At 37.0% G+C, this 17,480-nt stretch overlaps 1 protein-coding gene across 2 annotated transcripts; it reads right to left on the bottom strand.

The window, feature by feature from the left end:
* Positions 1-3,662: 3,662 nt before the first annotated feature.
* On the bottom strand, positions 3,663-16,785 carry LOC106156812 (carboxylesterase 1C). Of its 2 annotated transcripts, XM_013532241.2 has the most exons (6): positions 15,820-16,784; positions 12,049-13,471; positions 11,378-11,577; positions 10,911-11,018; positions 10,263-10,481; positions 3,663-8,123 (listed from the first exon to the last, which is right to left on the bottom strand). In XM_013532241.2, the coding sequence occupies exons 1-5, from the start codon at positions 16,412-16,414 to the stop codon at positions 10,309-10,311; spliced, it is 2,499 nt and encodes an 832-aa protein (XP_013387695.2). In that variant the 5' UTR covers positions 16,415-16,784; the 3' UTR covers positions 3,663-8,123; positions 10,263-10,308. The 2 variants fall into 2 exon arrangements, with proteins under 2 accessions (XP_013387695.2, XP_013387696.2); XM_013532242.2 differs by lacking the exon at positions 10,263-10,481 and having other exon boundaries at positions 15,820-16,785.
* Between the last annotated feature and the right edge of the window lie 695 nt (positions 16,786-17,480).

The following is a 17,480-nucleotide window of genomic DNA, read 5'->3' as shown; positions in this document are numbered from 1 at the left end:
CAACCTAACTCCCTGGGGGTTCACGCTAAATAGCTGTCAGCCGAGCGGACACGAAAGTTAATTACCCCCTTACAGCTTGTAGTAGGCGGGACGGACATTTAAGTCGGATTATCTGAAAGTAATCTGGTGAGACTCCCCGCGGGGATAGATCGATCTAAAATCTATGGGAATAGAGCCTAAGTGTTATATCTGGGTAGTAAAGTTGTAAATTTACTGGTACATATATATGTATAAATTAAGTAAATTTCTTAATGTTAAAGTTAATCTTTATGTTAAGGCAGTTTTTATATTGGCATATACCTGCTCGCTTCAATCAAATCCTTGCCTGCCAAGCACAGAATGTCTGCTGATCCCTAGCAGTTAGTATGAAGTTAGTAGTAGACCATATGTGTATTTCATAAAATGGAAAGGAGATGCTGGTTGGATAAATTAAATATAATATTATATGGATTTTCTATCCTACATGGGCATATGATGTTCAATATGCTTTGCTTTATGTTCATGAAGCTTTGGCATTTATTGATCTTTTAAGATTTGTTTGGCCAAGTTTGCATTTTGTCATATTTTAGCCATTTCATTGTTTAAATATGCCGAGTTTGATCTGTTTGCTTAACGCTTATTTTGTTTTGAAACAAATATCAGGGGGAAAACAACTCATAACTGATAAAGGAGTAAATTTTATTTAATAGAATAATATATATTTTTTCATCCAAAGATAATCTTAAAGCAATAATAACTCTTCCTTTGAGATTCAAAAATCCGCATGAAATACATTGTAAACAACGCATGGAAATATATTCTATTGTATTTTACCACTAAAACGGCCGTTATTGTAGGAAAACTAAAATCTGTGCTTGTCAATATGGCTTTCGATCCCTTTTTTCCGCTCGACAAGTGCATTCGTTGCTAATGACGTAATGGTGTCACGCGGATTCTCGCGTTCATTCGAGACCAAAATAACATGGCGGGAAACCCTCAGACGTAAGTTGCGAGTTTTTGTACAGTGCGTCGGATAACGAAAAGCCCAGAATGGCACACATTGTGGATATAAATGCGTTTTTAACAAAAAAGACGAATATATCTGATGAATCTTATATAGTGTTGTTGTTGTCTGCTTTTCCCGCGGTTTTAAGTAGGTCACCAGTGACTTTGCAATGTCAGAGAGAGCTCCGTCAGTTAAAATCTCTTAAGAGATTTTAACAAAAAACCGTACGTTTAGGAAAAAAACCCTGGATTAACTTTGAATGCAGGAATGGGGTCGTTGGCCATTGGTAAGTACGGGAAAATTGCCGTTTACTCCAGGAAAATCCAATTTTTGGCCAAAACGAAGAGTTATTATGACTTTAAGGAATTGGTTAAAATGTTGTGCAACTTCCTAATATGAGTCATCGGGAATATTGACTTAGTTTTCAAGGAAATATTCTATTGTGATTACTGAGCTCAAATTTTTGATTTGCATGGTTTCTATGAAAATGGGATCCAAACCCTTGAGCAACATGGTTGTGGTCATTTATTGCATTTGGATATTGCACAACCATTGATAAAACTGTAATTACTCTGCATTGGTCATGTTTACTTAGCAGGGGAAATATTTTATTAGGACTTTTGAGTTACTGGGGTCTGGGAAAGGTGGATTTTTATAGCAACTTAAATTTTAGATGGTTTGTATCAGAGTACCTGTCTTTTAAACAACTACTTTGCTTGAGTAAATTAAATTGTAAATTTGCACTTTTTTCTTGCAGATTATTTCCTTTTCTTATGCAGGAACCTTTTGTCTTAAGTTGTTTTTTTTTTTAATTAGCACCTTAATCGAAATGTATTATATATGATAACTTCCTTTGAAAATTGGCAAGTTGGAATGGTTTTTAATTTATAACCTATCAAAATTAACATTGTGGCTGGTTCAGATAATGTATCATGTTAAGTATATTTACTGTGATTCTGTGTAAATCTGCCAAGCTGTACTGTGTAAGAAAATTGTGCTTTCTTTCAGTTAATAAATAATGAAGCTGTTCAGTTCAGTGTACCTGTGTTGCAGATGACATATCTCTAAACTTTCTTAGAGTCGTTGTCCTGGCAACGGGTTTGATTACGTATGCCACAGGGAGGAATAAAATGAGGCGAAGGTTTTGGAAAAAAATACGCTCATATTTTTCTGGTGTTAGCGTAAGTTCATCAACCAGTCGTATTAAATATTTGCTTTATGGGAAGACCTGATCATATGAACAGATGGCGTTGTTGGCTTTGTCACTTTGTTAATGAAACGCCATCATGTTTGTTTTCTGTCATACGGATGATTCAACTTCTTGTTAACATAGTTTGCCACCTTTGCATGATCTTATTCTCTCTCTCTCTCTCTCTCTCTCTCTCTCTCTCTCCCCATCCATTTATTGTCACGGATTTATTTCTTCTTTCAGTGTGGTATGTACATGTACCTCCGAGCGTACTTGGTATTTGTGTCACACTTCACTTTAGTTAAGGAATGAAATAGGATATGGAAAAAAGTACAAGAAAAAACAGGCCTATTCTTTTCACGCGACAGGTGCCGTTAAAATAAGTTACCCCAGGCTATTTATGGCCCGAAAAACACTACCACCAGGACACCAAAGTTTAGGGAGGAAAGGGGGGGGCTTGCACATACATAGTAATTGTACATTTCTTAAGATCCGCATTTTGACTACCCGAATCGCGACATCCACCAGTGACATTTCGAGTTTCGGTTTGTACAGCAAAGCGGGACTTCCCCCTTGCACCTGACTTACCAGGTCTCCAGAAAGGGGGGGGGGGCGTTGTCTACACCCAGTATTTACTGGCGATGAGTTACATTTATCAATATGGCAAATTCACGTAAAACGCCCTTCCGATATGATGAGTATTTCACTTGTCGTGTGAATGTAACATTTTGTGCGCAATTTATTGGCGGCGATTAAATGAATAATGAGGTCATAATTAATAAAAGGATGCCCATCACCAAGTAAGCCCACTCTCTGCTGATACAGTGTGGCAAATAAAAGCCAAAATCTACGCTGATCAAATCGCAGTTTGCATACTAACAGGTGTTAGCCCGTACGTTTCGCGCATTTCAGTATTGATGAATTATTCAACTATTATCCGACTACACGATGCTCAAAAGCTGTGGATGGGCCATTGAGCTGCATACGGTACTATATATATAGCTCATAGGAAGGACGTTCTGACTCAGTCAAAGTTTTCACAAAAACGTTGACATGAAAATTGACAGCTTTGTAAAAACCCATTAATCACTGCAGTACTTATAGCGCTATAATTGGAATGCACTTGTTTACCATATTTCATAATGCACATTCTTGTTTAATAAGGATGTACTGGTAATGTTTTTCGGTTATGTCTAGACAGCGAGGTCTTTCCACCCGCCCACCATTACTTTAGACTTGGAACGTCTTTAATAACGTATAATAGTTAGGACCAATTTGGACCGCAGATATAGGTACAAATAAGTCACCAGATAACACCCCAGATATGTAAATCCCCGGTTGAACATTTTGCTTGTCTTGTGACGTCTTTAGTCTATTTCAAATCTCGTTGAAATTTGTGAATATGGCGACCCGTGGATATCAAACAATCCTAACTCCAATATAATGTGTAGAAGGGTTTGATTTGCTAAAAAATAAACTCAACACATATTGATATTTTGTATTCTTTATTTCAGAAATCCATCCCCTTACTTAACACAAAAAATATATAAATAATTACTTAATTGTAAAATTTCACATCATGTCAATCACCGGGGAAGATAATTCTAACTGTTCTAGTTTACATGACTTATTCCTAAAAGAGCAGATTTCGTTCAATATCAGCATGCGTCATGGAATCATCCAAGAATTTCCGAACAAACTTGATGTGCAAGAAAAGGCAATGAAATCATCACTGAATAAATTATTTTCATATTAAATTTTCTATCACTTAAATACGCGATATCAGCAATATAGCATGTAATCCAGATGATAATTTATTATTCCATTTGTAAAAATTTCACAATTTTCCTTCCTGGTTTTCACAGTGCCGATGCTGTGTTTAATTTTCATCAGCAAATTTTATTTACAATTATTCTTCTTTATCAAAGGGTGCTGATAGGAACGCAAATCCCGAGCTCTGCATTATTTCTTTCTGATCCATAAAATCAATCACTTGTTCAGATTAAATGATTGTTTGAACGGTAAATTATCTACACTCTTTGTCAATGTGCTATCTGAACTATTATGTCTTGATTAGATGCAGTAACACATACAGTATGTACATTCTCAATATCAGTAAATATAAAATTTCTATAAGTTATAGACGTATTGTTTCAAAACATAACGGTCATGACAATATCAGGTCTTTGAATGTGAAAGCAGACTTCTTCGATACCTACAGATATAAGGTACAATAAATAGATATTTTATTGATTTCCCTTTTTGGTCATAAATCAATATATGCAATGACATAGATAGAGGATTTTGAGATTAAAAAATCCATTTTTGCGAGAACTTGTGCTTTTGTGAGTCGAAAGCGGCAATAGAATACAGTAACAGCAAGGGAAAAAAACGGATTTCATTCGTAAATATCGTCTACTCTCTATAACATAATCTATACTATTAATAAGTGTATTTTATCTTAGCAGTGTTTTGCTAATTCAATCTAAAATCCAAACTATCTCTGCTTCTTAATTAACACAATTAACCCACCACCTGCAAATAAAAATTCGGATTTGTTAGGATCTTTTAGTTTAGTCTTGCGTAGTCATACATGGACGAAGATTTCATTTTTCTTGCTACCATATCTGGGACTTGTTATGTTGAATTAACCTGGTACTGTACAATATAGGCACTTAGACCAGGGTTGCGCTAATTTTCTACTCTAACACATGTCTAATTTCACACGCAATCCAGTCCGCATTATCACTACCAGAGTCATATAGAAAATAGGACATTCATATTTGAAATTACGCAGGTAAAAGTAGGCCCTGCAGATTAATATTGGCAACCTTCTAACTATTGAACTATTCAATATGCCTGCATATTCTGTGTTTATGAAAACATTTATCTGTAAACACCTTCATTATTTACAGTTTCATTGGCCAATCTAGCAAACGATGACTAATTTCCCGGAACATGACACCGGTATATTCTGCATTTTCAACTACTACTCGGTGAAAGGAAGGTCTTAATGCATGTAACTCCGGATCCCCGTTGCTAACAGGGAATTTTAACTGTTACAACCACAATACCACATATATCCTTATTTTTTGTTACTTTTTGCATACAAATCCTATTGTTAATCTCTTCTTTGGAGACAATCGTCTGCTGACGTATTACAGCAAAGGTCCCAACGGTTGTGTGGATTTTTATCTACCACTCCATATTTAAAAAATCTTGTGTCAGAAATTTGCGAGGGAACTGCTTCACCTTAGATGTTGGAGAAGATGTGTACACGAACAATGATGAAAAAAAAACTGATAGAAATTTACATCAGTTTTAAAAGCCTCTATCATGAGACTAACGCCATGTTCAGATTTACTTACAGGGACCCCTGAATAGCCCAAAGGTTCACAAGTCCGAATTAAAAAAAAAAGCTCAGTCTCCGTGGCCTGAATCAACAATAAAATTATCATAAGATAATAAAAGGGTCCTCGGAAAAAGGATTAAAGGCTTTCCACCGACGATTTTGTTTAAATATGTTGTCAGAATTTATGAAGCGTCTGCATTATAAATCCTTGCCCTTATCAGCCGTCAGACTAATGACCCAATTATTTTAGAAAATCTCTCCTAAAATTTCCCCCTTTTTGTGCCTAAGCCCTTTCAGATTAATAAACCATCGGATTATTATGACGTTCCTATTTCTACCTGTGCATGTACCTGAGGGTAGGCATAAGATACAGTTATTACTGTAGTTGACTACATGATTGGAACAATTAAATCAACGAAGCTAACTTAACGGCTGGGGATTGACAATCGGGGTCAAATAATTAATACACTGTAGATTCAACTTTCGCAGCTTCTTACCATGAAAATATGGCTGCATTCACGACAAAAGATGATCCACGGACTAACACATCCGCGGATCAAATATGGCCGACCCACTTGAAATTTTACCGCGTAATGCCCCCCCTCTATTAAGTGTCTATAAGGGGATTATGCGACAAGCTTTTAAGTGGGTCAGCCATATTTGCCCCGCGGATCTGGCGCCCTATGACATTATAGAAAGGTGCGTGTGTGTGCGTGTGTGTGTGTGTGTGCGTGTGTGTGTGTGCCTGAACGCAATCCTTAACTACAGTAATGCATGAACGGTTATACTCATAACTGACATAATTCATAGGTATTATTTAAACTTAATGAATCAGCATGAATATCAGTTTGTTTGAGGATGACCGATGGCTATTTAATGATTTTGCTAGTATGACAAGTGACATATTACATAGTGTACATATTGGTTTATAGAGAATTAAAAAGACCCTTCCTATAAACTAGTATGAAGCATAGAGACGTGTTAATCACCATTATAAAGAAGTCGCGACCACAGTCATTTTATATACGTCAAATGAAGATGAAAGTAATTGGTAAAGTTTTCAAGTTAAAAGGGATATGAGACGACAAAAATTGCACTTACAGATACCTTAATTATTCTACAGAAATACTGTACTCTACAACATGCAAGGGTATTCCAAAATAAACGAAAGAAAAATCTTGTCCACTTAGACGCCTAACGACGTACGCTATATTACACGCTATGTAAACTGTGTATAGGCCTACTTTAGTTAAAAAATTGCACTATTTAATTACTTTGTAAGCATTTTGACAAACGCCATACATACATTCGCTAAATTCGCTTAAAAACAAATGCTGTATCTAATGTAGTTTAAAGAAAACTTTCAAAAAGAGGACAAATTTAAACGTTAATTAAAGAGATTCATAAATATTAATTTAGCTCTGTCTGCCTTGACTATCTAATCTTTTAAACATTCAAGCAGACACAAAATGGCCGACGCAACTTAGAAGGTTACAAATATAATAGACTTATTAAAAAAAGTATTTTCCGAGGATAGCAAAAATACATTGTTTGACGTTAGTATTTAAGGAAAAATATCGAAAGTAAGCTTTTTTGCCAACAGTCATTATATTAACTTTTAACATTCATCAGTATTGTGTAGGCCCTATTGTAATGACATTTTCTTCTTTTTCTCTTTAATAAAGACTGACAAACTGACTGATAAGACTGATTATCGCTGTGTGCTATCATTCTGCTCACGCGTGTTGTTCCAGCATTGCTCGGAATTAAAGAGCAACTTGATGATGTCACGTAATCTGAGGCGCTAGGAAGCCATCTTTCCATGATCAGATGACTGCCGAAGACATAACAATTAGTCGTTTGAAATTTCAGGAAAGCCATTTGGAGTGTCTCTATTTTGGGGATCTAGTTTTTGTGTATCTTTTTTTAAAGGTAAAGAAGCTAACCGAGTTTTGAATTTTTTGAACATACGTAACAAATGCGGCACCAAAAGTGTCCAAAATCAGTATTGATTGCCCAATTAAGGTCATTATGACAACAATTTTAATTAAAATGTACAACAAAAATGAGCATTCTGATGTTACATGCCTGTATATCCCCACCACAATGGTACAAATATCATATCATAATTACATGTCGGTAACGTTGCCTCCATATGACGTGATTAACAACATGACGCATATGAAAAGGGCTGTAACAACAATTAACTGCTTTTCCCTCTTTGTTCTCAAAATTCTTGCTATGCGGGCAGAAATGATTAATCGCTAAGGCAACAAGAGGAGCGTTCTTATTAAAAGTGTACTATTCTTGCACAACAGGAAAATGTTACATGAATTTCGTAAATGTTAAATTTTTTTCTTTGAAACGAGCTGTTGAGACACTCCAACATACATAAAGGAACCACCTTCACTGGCTTTGTATCCCTGATATTTCTATTTTAGATATTAATCACATTATTTTCGAGCATCCATACGACATGAACAACGGGTACCTTTAGTATGCAAAATTCTGTGTTTTATATGATTGTTTCTTCCGACGTTGCCTTTCTATGGCAATGGCTAGAACAACGCAGACCAACAACAGAAGTAACGCCGCGGCTGAAACAAAAAGAAAAGCAGGGATTTATTTAATAAGCAGGGTTAGGAAGCCATGTTATTAATGGGATGTTAACCACAGGCTAAAACTAGAAACGAGCAATAATTTAAGACGCCCAGTAGGGTACCTTGCTGAATCCTCTACTACTAGTATATAACAATATGTAAAACAGGGGATTCAAAGTCCAGCTGTTTTAGTAGATCAACTCTGACGCATTCCAATTTTGTCAAGTGTAAGTATTATAAGTAATTATAATTAACCGTCAAAATGATTGAGTATTTAATATCAACTGCATGTTGCATTTCATGTGCAAAGAAAATACTGTAAATTTAGCATCCAAATATTGACATTTAATAAGCAAGGTCGTGTTACAAGTAAAAACTATATATTTCATGGACAGGAATGACAAAGCCTGTGTAATAGTCAGCAGGAAATCAACCAAAGATAGAGGTCAAAGGTCATCCAATTAACAGCTAAGCTATAAACACTGCAGGGATCTGTACTTAAAGGAAGGAATTAAGAAAAATAAATGTTAGTGTTCCTACCGAGGTATATGTACAAGTAAAAGACCACAGTTGTTGCTCTGAAGCAATTCAAATATAGCTATTGGCTAACCTAGTAGTGCATATAGAAGGATATATAATTCGTTAATATATGCCATGTGTGTGTGTGTAACAATGTGTGCGTTTGTCGGTAAGCAGGAATAAATCCATATCAATGCAATAGGTCCATATCAACAAATGATTTCTATACAGTTCGAAGTAAAATAGGGACCATATTTGAAATATTAGATTTTAGCCCATTTCCGTGAAGACATAAACGTTTATGTAGGCATATATAAGGATCCAGACAGGCAAATGAGTCAAATGATGTGATCTAGCTACCCGCTAGCCTTTTAACATGAGTCTTTACTAGTTCTCATATTACACGACGCATCAGTTCTATGTCATGCACATACACCACCCAACGCTAGACACGCATTGTGCTTTTATGAGCAATATCATCCTGGGCAGATATTACGTTTCTATAACTATACCGTTATTGTGACAATTACTTAGAAGCGTAAGATGAGCACTTCATAAGGACTGATAAAACGGTGTGATTAATTTAAATGCAGAGTTCATGTGGATGCCAAGGGCGCTTTAGTGGCTTCTGCATTTTCAGCACATTACAATATACACCACACGTATCACGAAGTTAGTAAGAGCAGAAACAACTGACGGTTAGATTTTGTTCCCAATCGGCACAACTTCCATTGTACAACTTACAATGAACATCGGAAACATTCAAATTTATCAACAGCTGGAAAATTTGTTATAATCTGCCCACCCAGTGTTGGTGCTAATTGAAAAACATAACATTTGTTATATTGTGCCTACAAAGTGTTGATACTAATTGAAACATAACGTTTGTTATATTGTGCCTACTAAGTGTTGATACTAATTGAAACATAACGTTTGTTATATTGTGCCTACTCAGTGTTGGTACTAATTGAAACATAACATTTGTTATATTGTGCCTACTCAGTGTTGATACTAATTGAAACATAACGTTTGTTATATTGTGCCTACTCAGTGTTGGTGCTAAATAGTTCATGCTATCCTCACTGTCATTGTACTGTTGCTCAGTTTCGAGCTTGAATGAAAGTGGAATATTCTTAAAATAAGTAGATCGCTTCAAAATGGCGGCAAAGAATGTCAGGAGGGTTAAAAAGTGACCAGTTACATGTACAAGCGATTCCAATCTGTTCATAAATGCCCTAGCCAGTATATCATAAATAAATGTTTTATATATATATTGTTTAATCCTTTAAATTATAAAGCAAATAAGAAACATATACAAATGTATCTTACAAATAAGATGGAAAGGAAAACGTACAAAAAAACAACTAGAAGCACAAATATATCCTACAAGGCCTATAGATAATAAACGTATGCTTGCACCTCGGCCTATTATAGTATACATATCAGTAATGTAACCAGCTGTCTAGAATTATGCGAAACACATCAAAGTAGGCCTACCAAAGAGGCCTCTACGATGTTTCTCTAATACTACTAATATCTACCTTAGTAGTTATATATATATATATATATATATATATATATATATATATATATATATATATTTCAAGTCAAAATTACCTATTTCATACATATTTGGTCAAAGAGTAAATAATGTCTCTGTATTCTAGCTCTCCGCCATCTGGTATCCTTTGTTGTCATACGTGGTTCTAGAATAATGATTTCCGTTTTGAGAGATCTGATACGATTCTCCGTACATGTACTCGTCGCAGGACCCACGTGCTTTGCACAAGCATATAGCAAGTATAACAGCCACAAGAAAGAATAACAATGCAGCAGCTGTAAGAAAAGTAAACCGTTTTTCATTCCAAAAGTTATGCAAAAGTTTGTCCAAACACTCCCTCCACCGACGAAGCGATTAAAATCAAAACTATAAATCCTATTTGTGGAGTTGCTGATAACTGAATGCATGTTTCGAAACCAAAATTCAGGACCCAAAGTTCTATATAAGGGTAAAGGAAGCGAACAAAATTTTCAGAGAGATAGAAGAGAAAAAAAATTAGCAAACATTCCCCACTTGGTTTCCTATATTTTTCCTGCTGAACGATAAGATGAGAGGAAGCATCAGTCCACTATTGCACCTTTAATATTCTTTTTCATATTGGTGGTACATAGTAATGTGTATATCAAACAGCTCATACATTGTGTGAGAAAAACAAACGATAGGATACATGCATATATATGTATACATGAGCAAGGTTTACCTACCTAACATCCCCCACATCACCCCGGCTGCCGTCTCTGGAGACACCTCTGGACCTATCTTCGCAGCATAGTATCGCCTGCACGCATCTATATCCAACCCTGTCGGTGCAGCTAGACAGAAAAAAATCAAAACAGATACCGACATTGATATTTAGGAACCAAAAAATCAAACGCGTGAACGTGTGAAAAGTAGTTAATATTCTGTCTAAAATGTTTTTATGTTATCCCTTGTATCAGTTTTAACTATTACGTTCGAAATATGTGTTTTGGTGGAAATAGACACCAAATAAGCCTTGGCAACCAGTACAAAATGAGAATAAATAAATAAAGCTATTAATCTACTCATATTTCTTCTTAAAGGCAAAGTTTCATCTACCAACTAACACAGCAACATTAAACATACCAATTACAAGATGCATTTTAATATTTAATGTTCCTTAATAATAATTTGAAAATAATTAACATCTTACCCGTAGTGGGTGTGGTCGGGGTGGGTTCATTTTGCTTAACAGTTGAGACATATCTATTCCAGAACTGTACGTTTCTGTTGTTCATGTCAACTCTTGCGTCGGTTGGTGTTTCTTGAAGATTGAGATAGCTATTATTTTTACTGTCATAACTCGGCCAGTTTGCTGCAGTATACTGCTCCCTTGAACCGGTATTGGGGTTTCTGAAACACAGATGAAAGATTGTGAAGGATTGTTATTATTGCTTTAACTTGTATTTATTCGAGTTTTAAATTGACCCACTGGTTGTATATAATCGGCATTGGCTCCAATATATGGGTTCGTTTCATTCAGACGTTGCAACATACTGGGAACAATGTTGCCTAACTTCCATGATGTTTGGCAGCTGCTTTTTAATTTTTGAAATAGGAATGGCCCATCGAAACTAAGATATTAATAGATTATTAAAGCTTCATTTGATATTTAAAGCAAAATCACAAGACAATATATGGCAGCCATTACATCAAATATCTAAAACATTTGTAATGAAAAATATAAATGAGACTCAATAAAAACAAACGCCTGCAACTGGCAGTTGATAAGCAGTACTTACATGTTATGCAACAATAAATGTAATGGAAATTTGAAAATATTAATTATAGTAATGCCACCATAAGATCTAAAAGTAAACCTACCCTGTTTCTGCAAAATTTGACCAATACCCCATAACGTTCTGGGAAATCTGTTCGTCACTTTCATCTGACGAAGCAGCTGCTCGGCGAACAATAATGTGAGATCGATTTTGTAAAGTGTCTGATGACATTAAACCTCCGCCGAACAAAAAATATGGTAGATCTGGCAATTCTGCGGTGAGAAAGGACTTCTTGGTTGGGTTAAGTGTTGTAGATCTGTAGGCAAAATTATACAGGAAAACTGACGTCCCATTACTTTTTGAATATAGGTCTGTTGTCATTTCAGTTGGTGCCTTAAAGAAAAAGTCTGTAAATAGTTTCACAATTCCTGTTCCTAAATCATCATTGTCTGTCTCCGGCCCCACGTCATACTGGAAGAGAGTACTCTCAACAGTTGCTCTTACACTTTGACTTAGACCTAGATATTCAGAATATGTATCTGATAGAATTTGTTTCAGTTTGGTAAGGTTATACATATAATTTGTAACGTTTCCATCCACTACTTCGTCCGTCACATATTTCAACATAAAAGAACCGTCGCTTTCACCATATCCTATGACGTATGGAATGTCCTTAGCAACGCCGTCACGAAGCAATTCCGCGGGAGATTTCACGAGAATGGTCCCATCCACAACTGGTCTGTGAAGGTTCATCTGTGAAGAGGGATCCCTCTCGTATTTCAGAATATCCATTAAACTTTTCCCTCTCAAACAAGCCAAGGAGGTATCGTAATTCTCTCTATTACAATCTGCTCTCTGGAGGAACTCCTCGCCAGCAGTGGTCGTGGTCGCATAAGCCCATGGGGCAGTGACGGCCCCGCTCATAGAAATTGCTCTGTGGAAAAGGCCCCTACTTTGAGAGGAAACCATGTGTATCCCCACACTAGCACCCCCTTTGTAATCCCCAACCAGAGTCACATTTGTAGGATCCCCAGCAAAACTTGCAATATTATCTCTAATCCAAGCCAAGGCTAGGGATTGGTCTCTCAGTCCGTTGTTTCCTATAATGCTACCTGCAGCGTTTCTCAATGCCAGGAAACCAAGAACTCCAACGCGGTAATTCACGGTTACGACAATCGTGTTTCCAGAGTCTGCAAGAACAATGCCATTATACAAAGTGGCTGGCATGGTGTCGTAGCCTCCACTTTGGAGATACACTACCACCGGTAGAGTTTTGTTCGTTGCTTTTAACGCTTCTACCCCGCCGCTAGGAACAAAAATGTTCAAAAATAAGCAGTCTTCAGACTCGCTGATAGGACTTGCGGTAGTGACAGTGCCATACGTGTCTTTGTTTTGGGGACAATTAGCGCCATATGCCAGAGCGTCTTGGATATCCGTCCATGAGGCTAAAGTTTGGGGCTCAGCGAATCTAGTTGGCGTTCTGGCATATCTAACACCCAAAAATTCTTCACCAAGGATATTTGTATCTACGAAGAAATGGTGGACATTTTAGAATATACATTATGTATTAATAATATAATATAATATAATATAATATAATATAATATAATATAATATGCACCGGTTGTTGCCATTGTTAATGAATAGAATAACAATGAGGGAAGATTTTAGATGAGGACGATGTCATTTCCTTGTCACTCAAGACCGTTCAAGCTAGTTATGGGAGTCAGTCCTCCGTGCTTTCCCTGGAGCAACTTCTTGAAGCTTCTGGCCCCGATGGTAATGATGGGAATGATTTACGGAGAATGATTTATAACCTTCAGAAATTACACCAGTCTTCAATTACCTTTCAAATAATATTGAATAAACTTGAAACTGTTCCTGTCAAAAGCACAGGTAATAACTAAATCCCATTACTACTAGAAGCTTTACATTTTTAACAACACGAGCTCGAGATGAACCGTATTTATACATGATTCAAGCTATAAGTCAGAGATTAAATTTGTCCAAAATAAATTCGAATTGATGAATCGGTAATGGTAAGATGGGAATGCCGCAAGAATACGTGAGGAAATAATACTCCGCTGTTCAAGATTACGATGATAAAAGGAGAAAGAAGGAAAAAGATGCTGATAATTGCGTTGACTGAGCGGGTGTCTTTAATCAGGGCTATTTATTTGGGCTTTTAAGAGATATATGAAGAGATGCCTGAAAAGATCGATTGACAAAAAAAAAAAAAAAAAGATTCTTGGTAGGTAAGAGGATTGTTTGTGTTCTCTTTTGTCCTAGGAATGAACTGGTACCGGGGTACAGGCTTAATTACAATGGCGTCATCAAATACAATTTCACCGGTAATCAACGCACTAGAGTACAGCAGTATCCTTATAGGCATCCCAGTTTAAGCCTGCATTCCAGTTAATTTTTTACTGTATCTCGCAGAGGAGGTGGACTTCTAGTTCTCATTGTATTTTAGATCGTAATTTTACCGGAAATGTGGTGACGTCACTGAGACTCAGACCCGGATTGGTGAGGCTGTATGTACATGCACATGTTGTAGACCTATGTTTGCGTCTAGACACACCTTTGATGAACTAATTTCCAGAGGACAGTGACGAAGCAGTAGGGAATCCGGGAAACATGTGACCATAGGTTTTCTTGCGTAATTTTCCAAAAGTGTGTTAATTCAAGTGTATTGCCCAACATTTGTGTCAACCAAAGTTAAGGATAAGGAAACAAGGTGTGGTTCTCCAAAAATCTAACCACAACTGAATTCGGTATCATTAACTATTACTTCACAGAACTTTATCCAAATGACACGTTTTCATGTAAATTACAAATATCTACGTATAAGGATTCAACTATGCATCAGATAATATATAATTTTACGTTGTAGACCCAAAACCCATATGATCGCTCTATTGAAAAATATGTCTCCTTAATATTATGAGGGAAAAATATATAAACTCCGAAATGCTGACGAACCCTGCATACATGTAGAAACAATATATGTAATAGAATGTATTACATATATGCAGCACTGTGACCCAGCCTGGTTAGATCATTAGGGCGGGACCATGACTAGGAGATGTTGAGACCCGCTTCTTCTGCATAACAGAGTACCTGTCATCATATCCGCTCGCGCTACATTTATTGCTAAGTTACTGCCGTTATATCTGATACATTGACTGTGAAATACACAATGAATGTAATGTAAACATATCATCAGTTATTGATGCCTTCTTTTAGTTGAACTTTGACGTTCTTATCAGCTAGTTTCATTCTTTTATTTTTCTGTTGTTTACAAGTACATTCTCTCATACGGTCCTATTCTATGTGTTTTCTCTCTCTCTCTCTTTGTATGTGTGTGTGGGAGGGGGGGGGAGGCAAGTTCTCTAAACACAATATGATTTACCCTACATCTCTATTCAAAAGTGGAAATTAGACCGATGTAAGACTAGTTAAGCACCATAGAATTACCCTAATTGCACCATAATTTCCCCGAGTTACTTTAGGTCAGGCATTTTGGTGTCCTGAATAGACTATATATTTCTTTCAGTACATTTTTTACTTCAGATTTGTTAGGCGAGACATCTAGTGTAACGACACGGTAAACACGTTTATTTTAGAAAAAAAGGGAATTTAGACGCTCCTTCCTATTCCTTAAGCTGTTGGATACTTGCAGTAAAAGTGAAAAAAAAAAAATGAAACGGAATGAGAAGACATGGATAGAGGTTGACAAAGTTATATAAAGAATAATAAGGCATGAAGAAGACAAAAACGGTAGAAAAAAAACGGATAAAAGAAGAAGAAGAAGAAGAAGAAAAAGAAAAAGAAGAGAGAGAGAGAAGGAAGGTTTCGATCAGTGGCAAAATACCTGTTCCATTCCAGTTGATAGCGAGCGACACAAACTTCCCGCGAATCTTTCCTAGAGGGGTGGTAACGACGTTTCTCTCTGGCATGGCCGTTGTGGTGGGCGGCAGTTCAGAGGTCGAAGTGTTAGTTGTGCTTTCATTCCCCGCTTGAGCCGTAGTTGTGTCATTCCCTGGCGACACCGTGGTTGTATCGTTCCCCATCGTCGTCGTAGTTGTCTCATTCGCCGCGGACGCCGTGGTTGTTTCATTCCCCGCGGACGCCGTCGTAGTCTCATTCCCTGCCGATGCCGTGGTTGTTTCATTCGCTGGAGACGCTGTAGTTGTTTCATTTCCCGAGGACGCCGTGGTTGTTTCATTCGCTGGGGACGCCGTCGTAGTCTCATTCCCCGCGGTCGCTGTGGTTGTTTCATTCACTGGAGACGCCGTAGTTGTTCCATTCTCTGCGGACGCTGTGGTTGTTTCATTCGCTGGAGACGCCGTAGTTGTTCCATTCCCCGCAGACGCTGTCGTCTGTGGTGACGCAGTTGTATCATTCTGAGCAACAGAACTGCTCACAAAAATTAATAAAAGAAATAAATAAGCTGTCCGTGTACCCATCTTTTTTCCTTTGTAATATAGCGAGTCTGCAATACACCTGCCTTTTTTACTTCACCTGCTTGCTGTATTCTCTATTGATAGAATATCCTGGTTTTCCTATCTACCACCTGTAAATGTACCAGTCGTTTCCAGATAGCTCAGTCCTTTTCATTGAGTCTTATCTCTACCTCCGTCCGTACCTTGTTGAAAGATGATCTTGTTGTGAGTGAGCTTACGTACATTCCAGTTTCACATCCCTATCCGCGATGACCTCAGCGTCAAATGATTTTTATTGTATTCCCCTGAATCAAAATAGGTGCATTTTTAATGTCGCTGTAGGTTGCTTTAATGCCACGTCCGCCTGCGTTCACCTGTATGGACTAAGGATGTTATTATGAAGTCACTGCCGATACTGACACCTGGTGTTATTTTCCAAGAACCCTGAGCAAACAATATAAAAAGCCTTAATTTGTCTTTGTCAAAGAAACGCGGCAAAGGAAAATCAATAGATTAATATATTTGATGGTCGGATAGGGATTATCATCGGTTTAATGAGAGTGTGTGTGCGTGCGAGTAACTATATACGTGTACGCGTTCGTGAGAGAGAACACGTAATTTTCACCCGGATTGCCGCATTGCGTGAGTCGAAACTTAATTATATGAAAAAAAAGCTCGTTAGTATTATAATTGTCTTCTTAATTCAACGTTATAAAATACACACAACTAGAAAAGCACTCCGAGAGCGCAGACCTCCGCCAAGGCAGCGATTTTGATTATTATTGATTATTGATTGAGTATTGATCCGGATCACCACCAAAAACTAATCATCTCTTCCTTGGTCCGCTTCTGACAGTTCCTGAAATTTTCATCAAAATCGGTCCATAACTTCTTGAGTTAGGTTGATGACAGACAGACAAACAAACAAACAGACAAACAGGGGTGAAACTAACCTCCTTGGCGGAGGTAATAATATCCATACTACAAAATGGAATCGAGTTAGAAGTGCAACACTCTTAAATGCTTTTATTTTCTTTTGAGATAATAGGAACTAGTGTATATTTTAAAAGTACATAGTTTCAAGTTGAAG

Source organism: Lingula anatina, chromosome 2, assembly GCF_051362555.1.
Source record: "Lingula anatina isolate TDL-2025a chromosome 2, LinAna3.0, whole genome shotgun sequence".
In the NCBI taxonomy this organism is placed as follows: Eukaryota; Metazoa; Brachiopoda; class Lingulata; order Lingulida; family Lingulidae; genus Lingula; species Lingula anatina.
This window is presented reverse-complemented; position numbering and strand designations above follow the sequence as displayed.

Excerpts from the sequence above, each read along its gene's own strand:
- LOC106156812 (XM_013532241.2), bottom strand. The coding sequence starts at position 16,414 with ATGGGTACACGGACAGCTTATTTATTTCTTTTATTAATTTTTGTGAGC. Across the intron at positions 13,472-15,819 it reads TATCAACTGGAATGGAACAG|ATACAAATATCCTTGGTGAA; the intron begins GTATTTTGCCAC and ends ATTTCTTCGTAG. Across the intron at positions 10,482-10,910 it reads GGTGATGTGGGGGATGTTAG|CTGCTGCATTGTTATTCTTT; the intron begins GTAGGTAAACCT and ends CTTTTCTTACAG.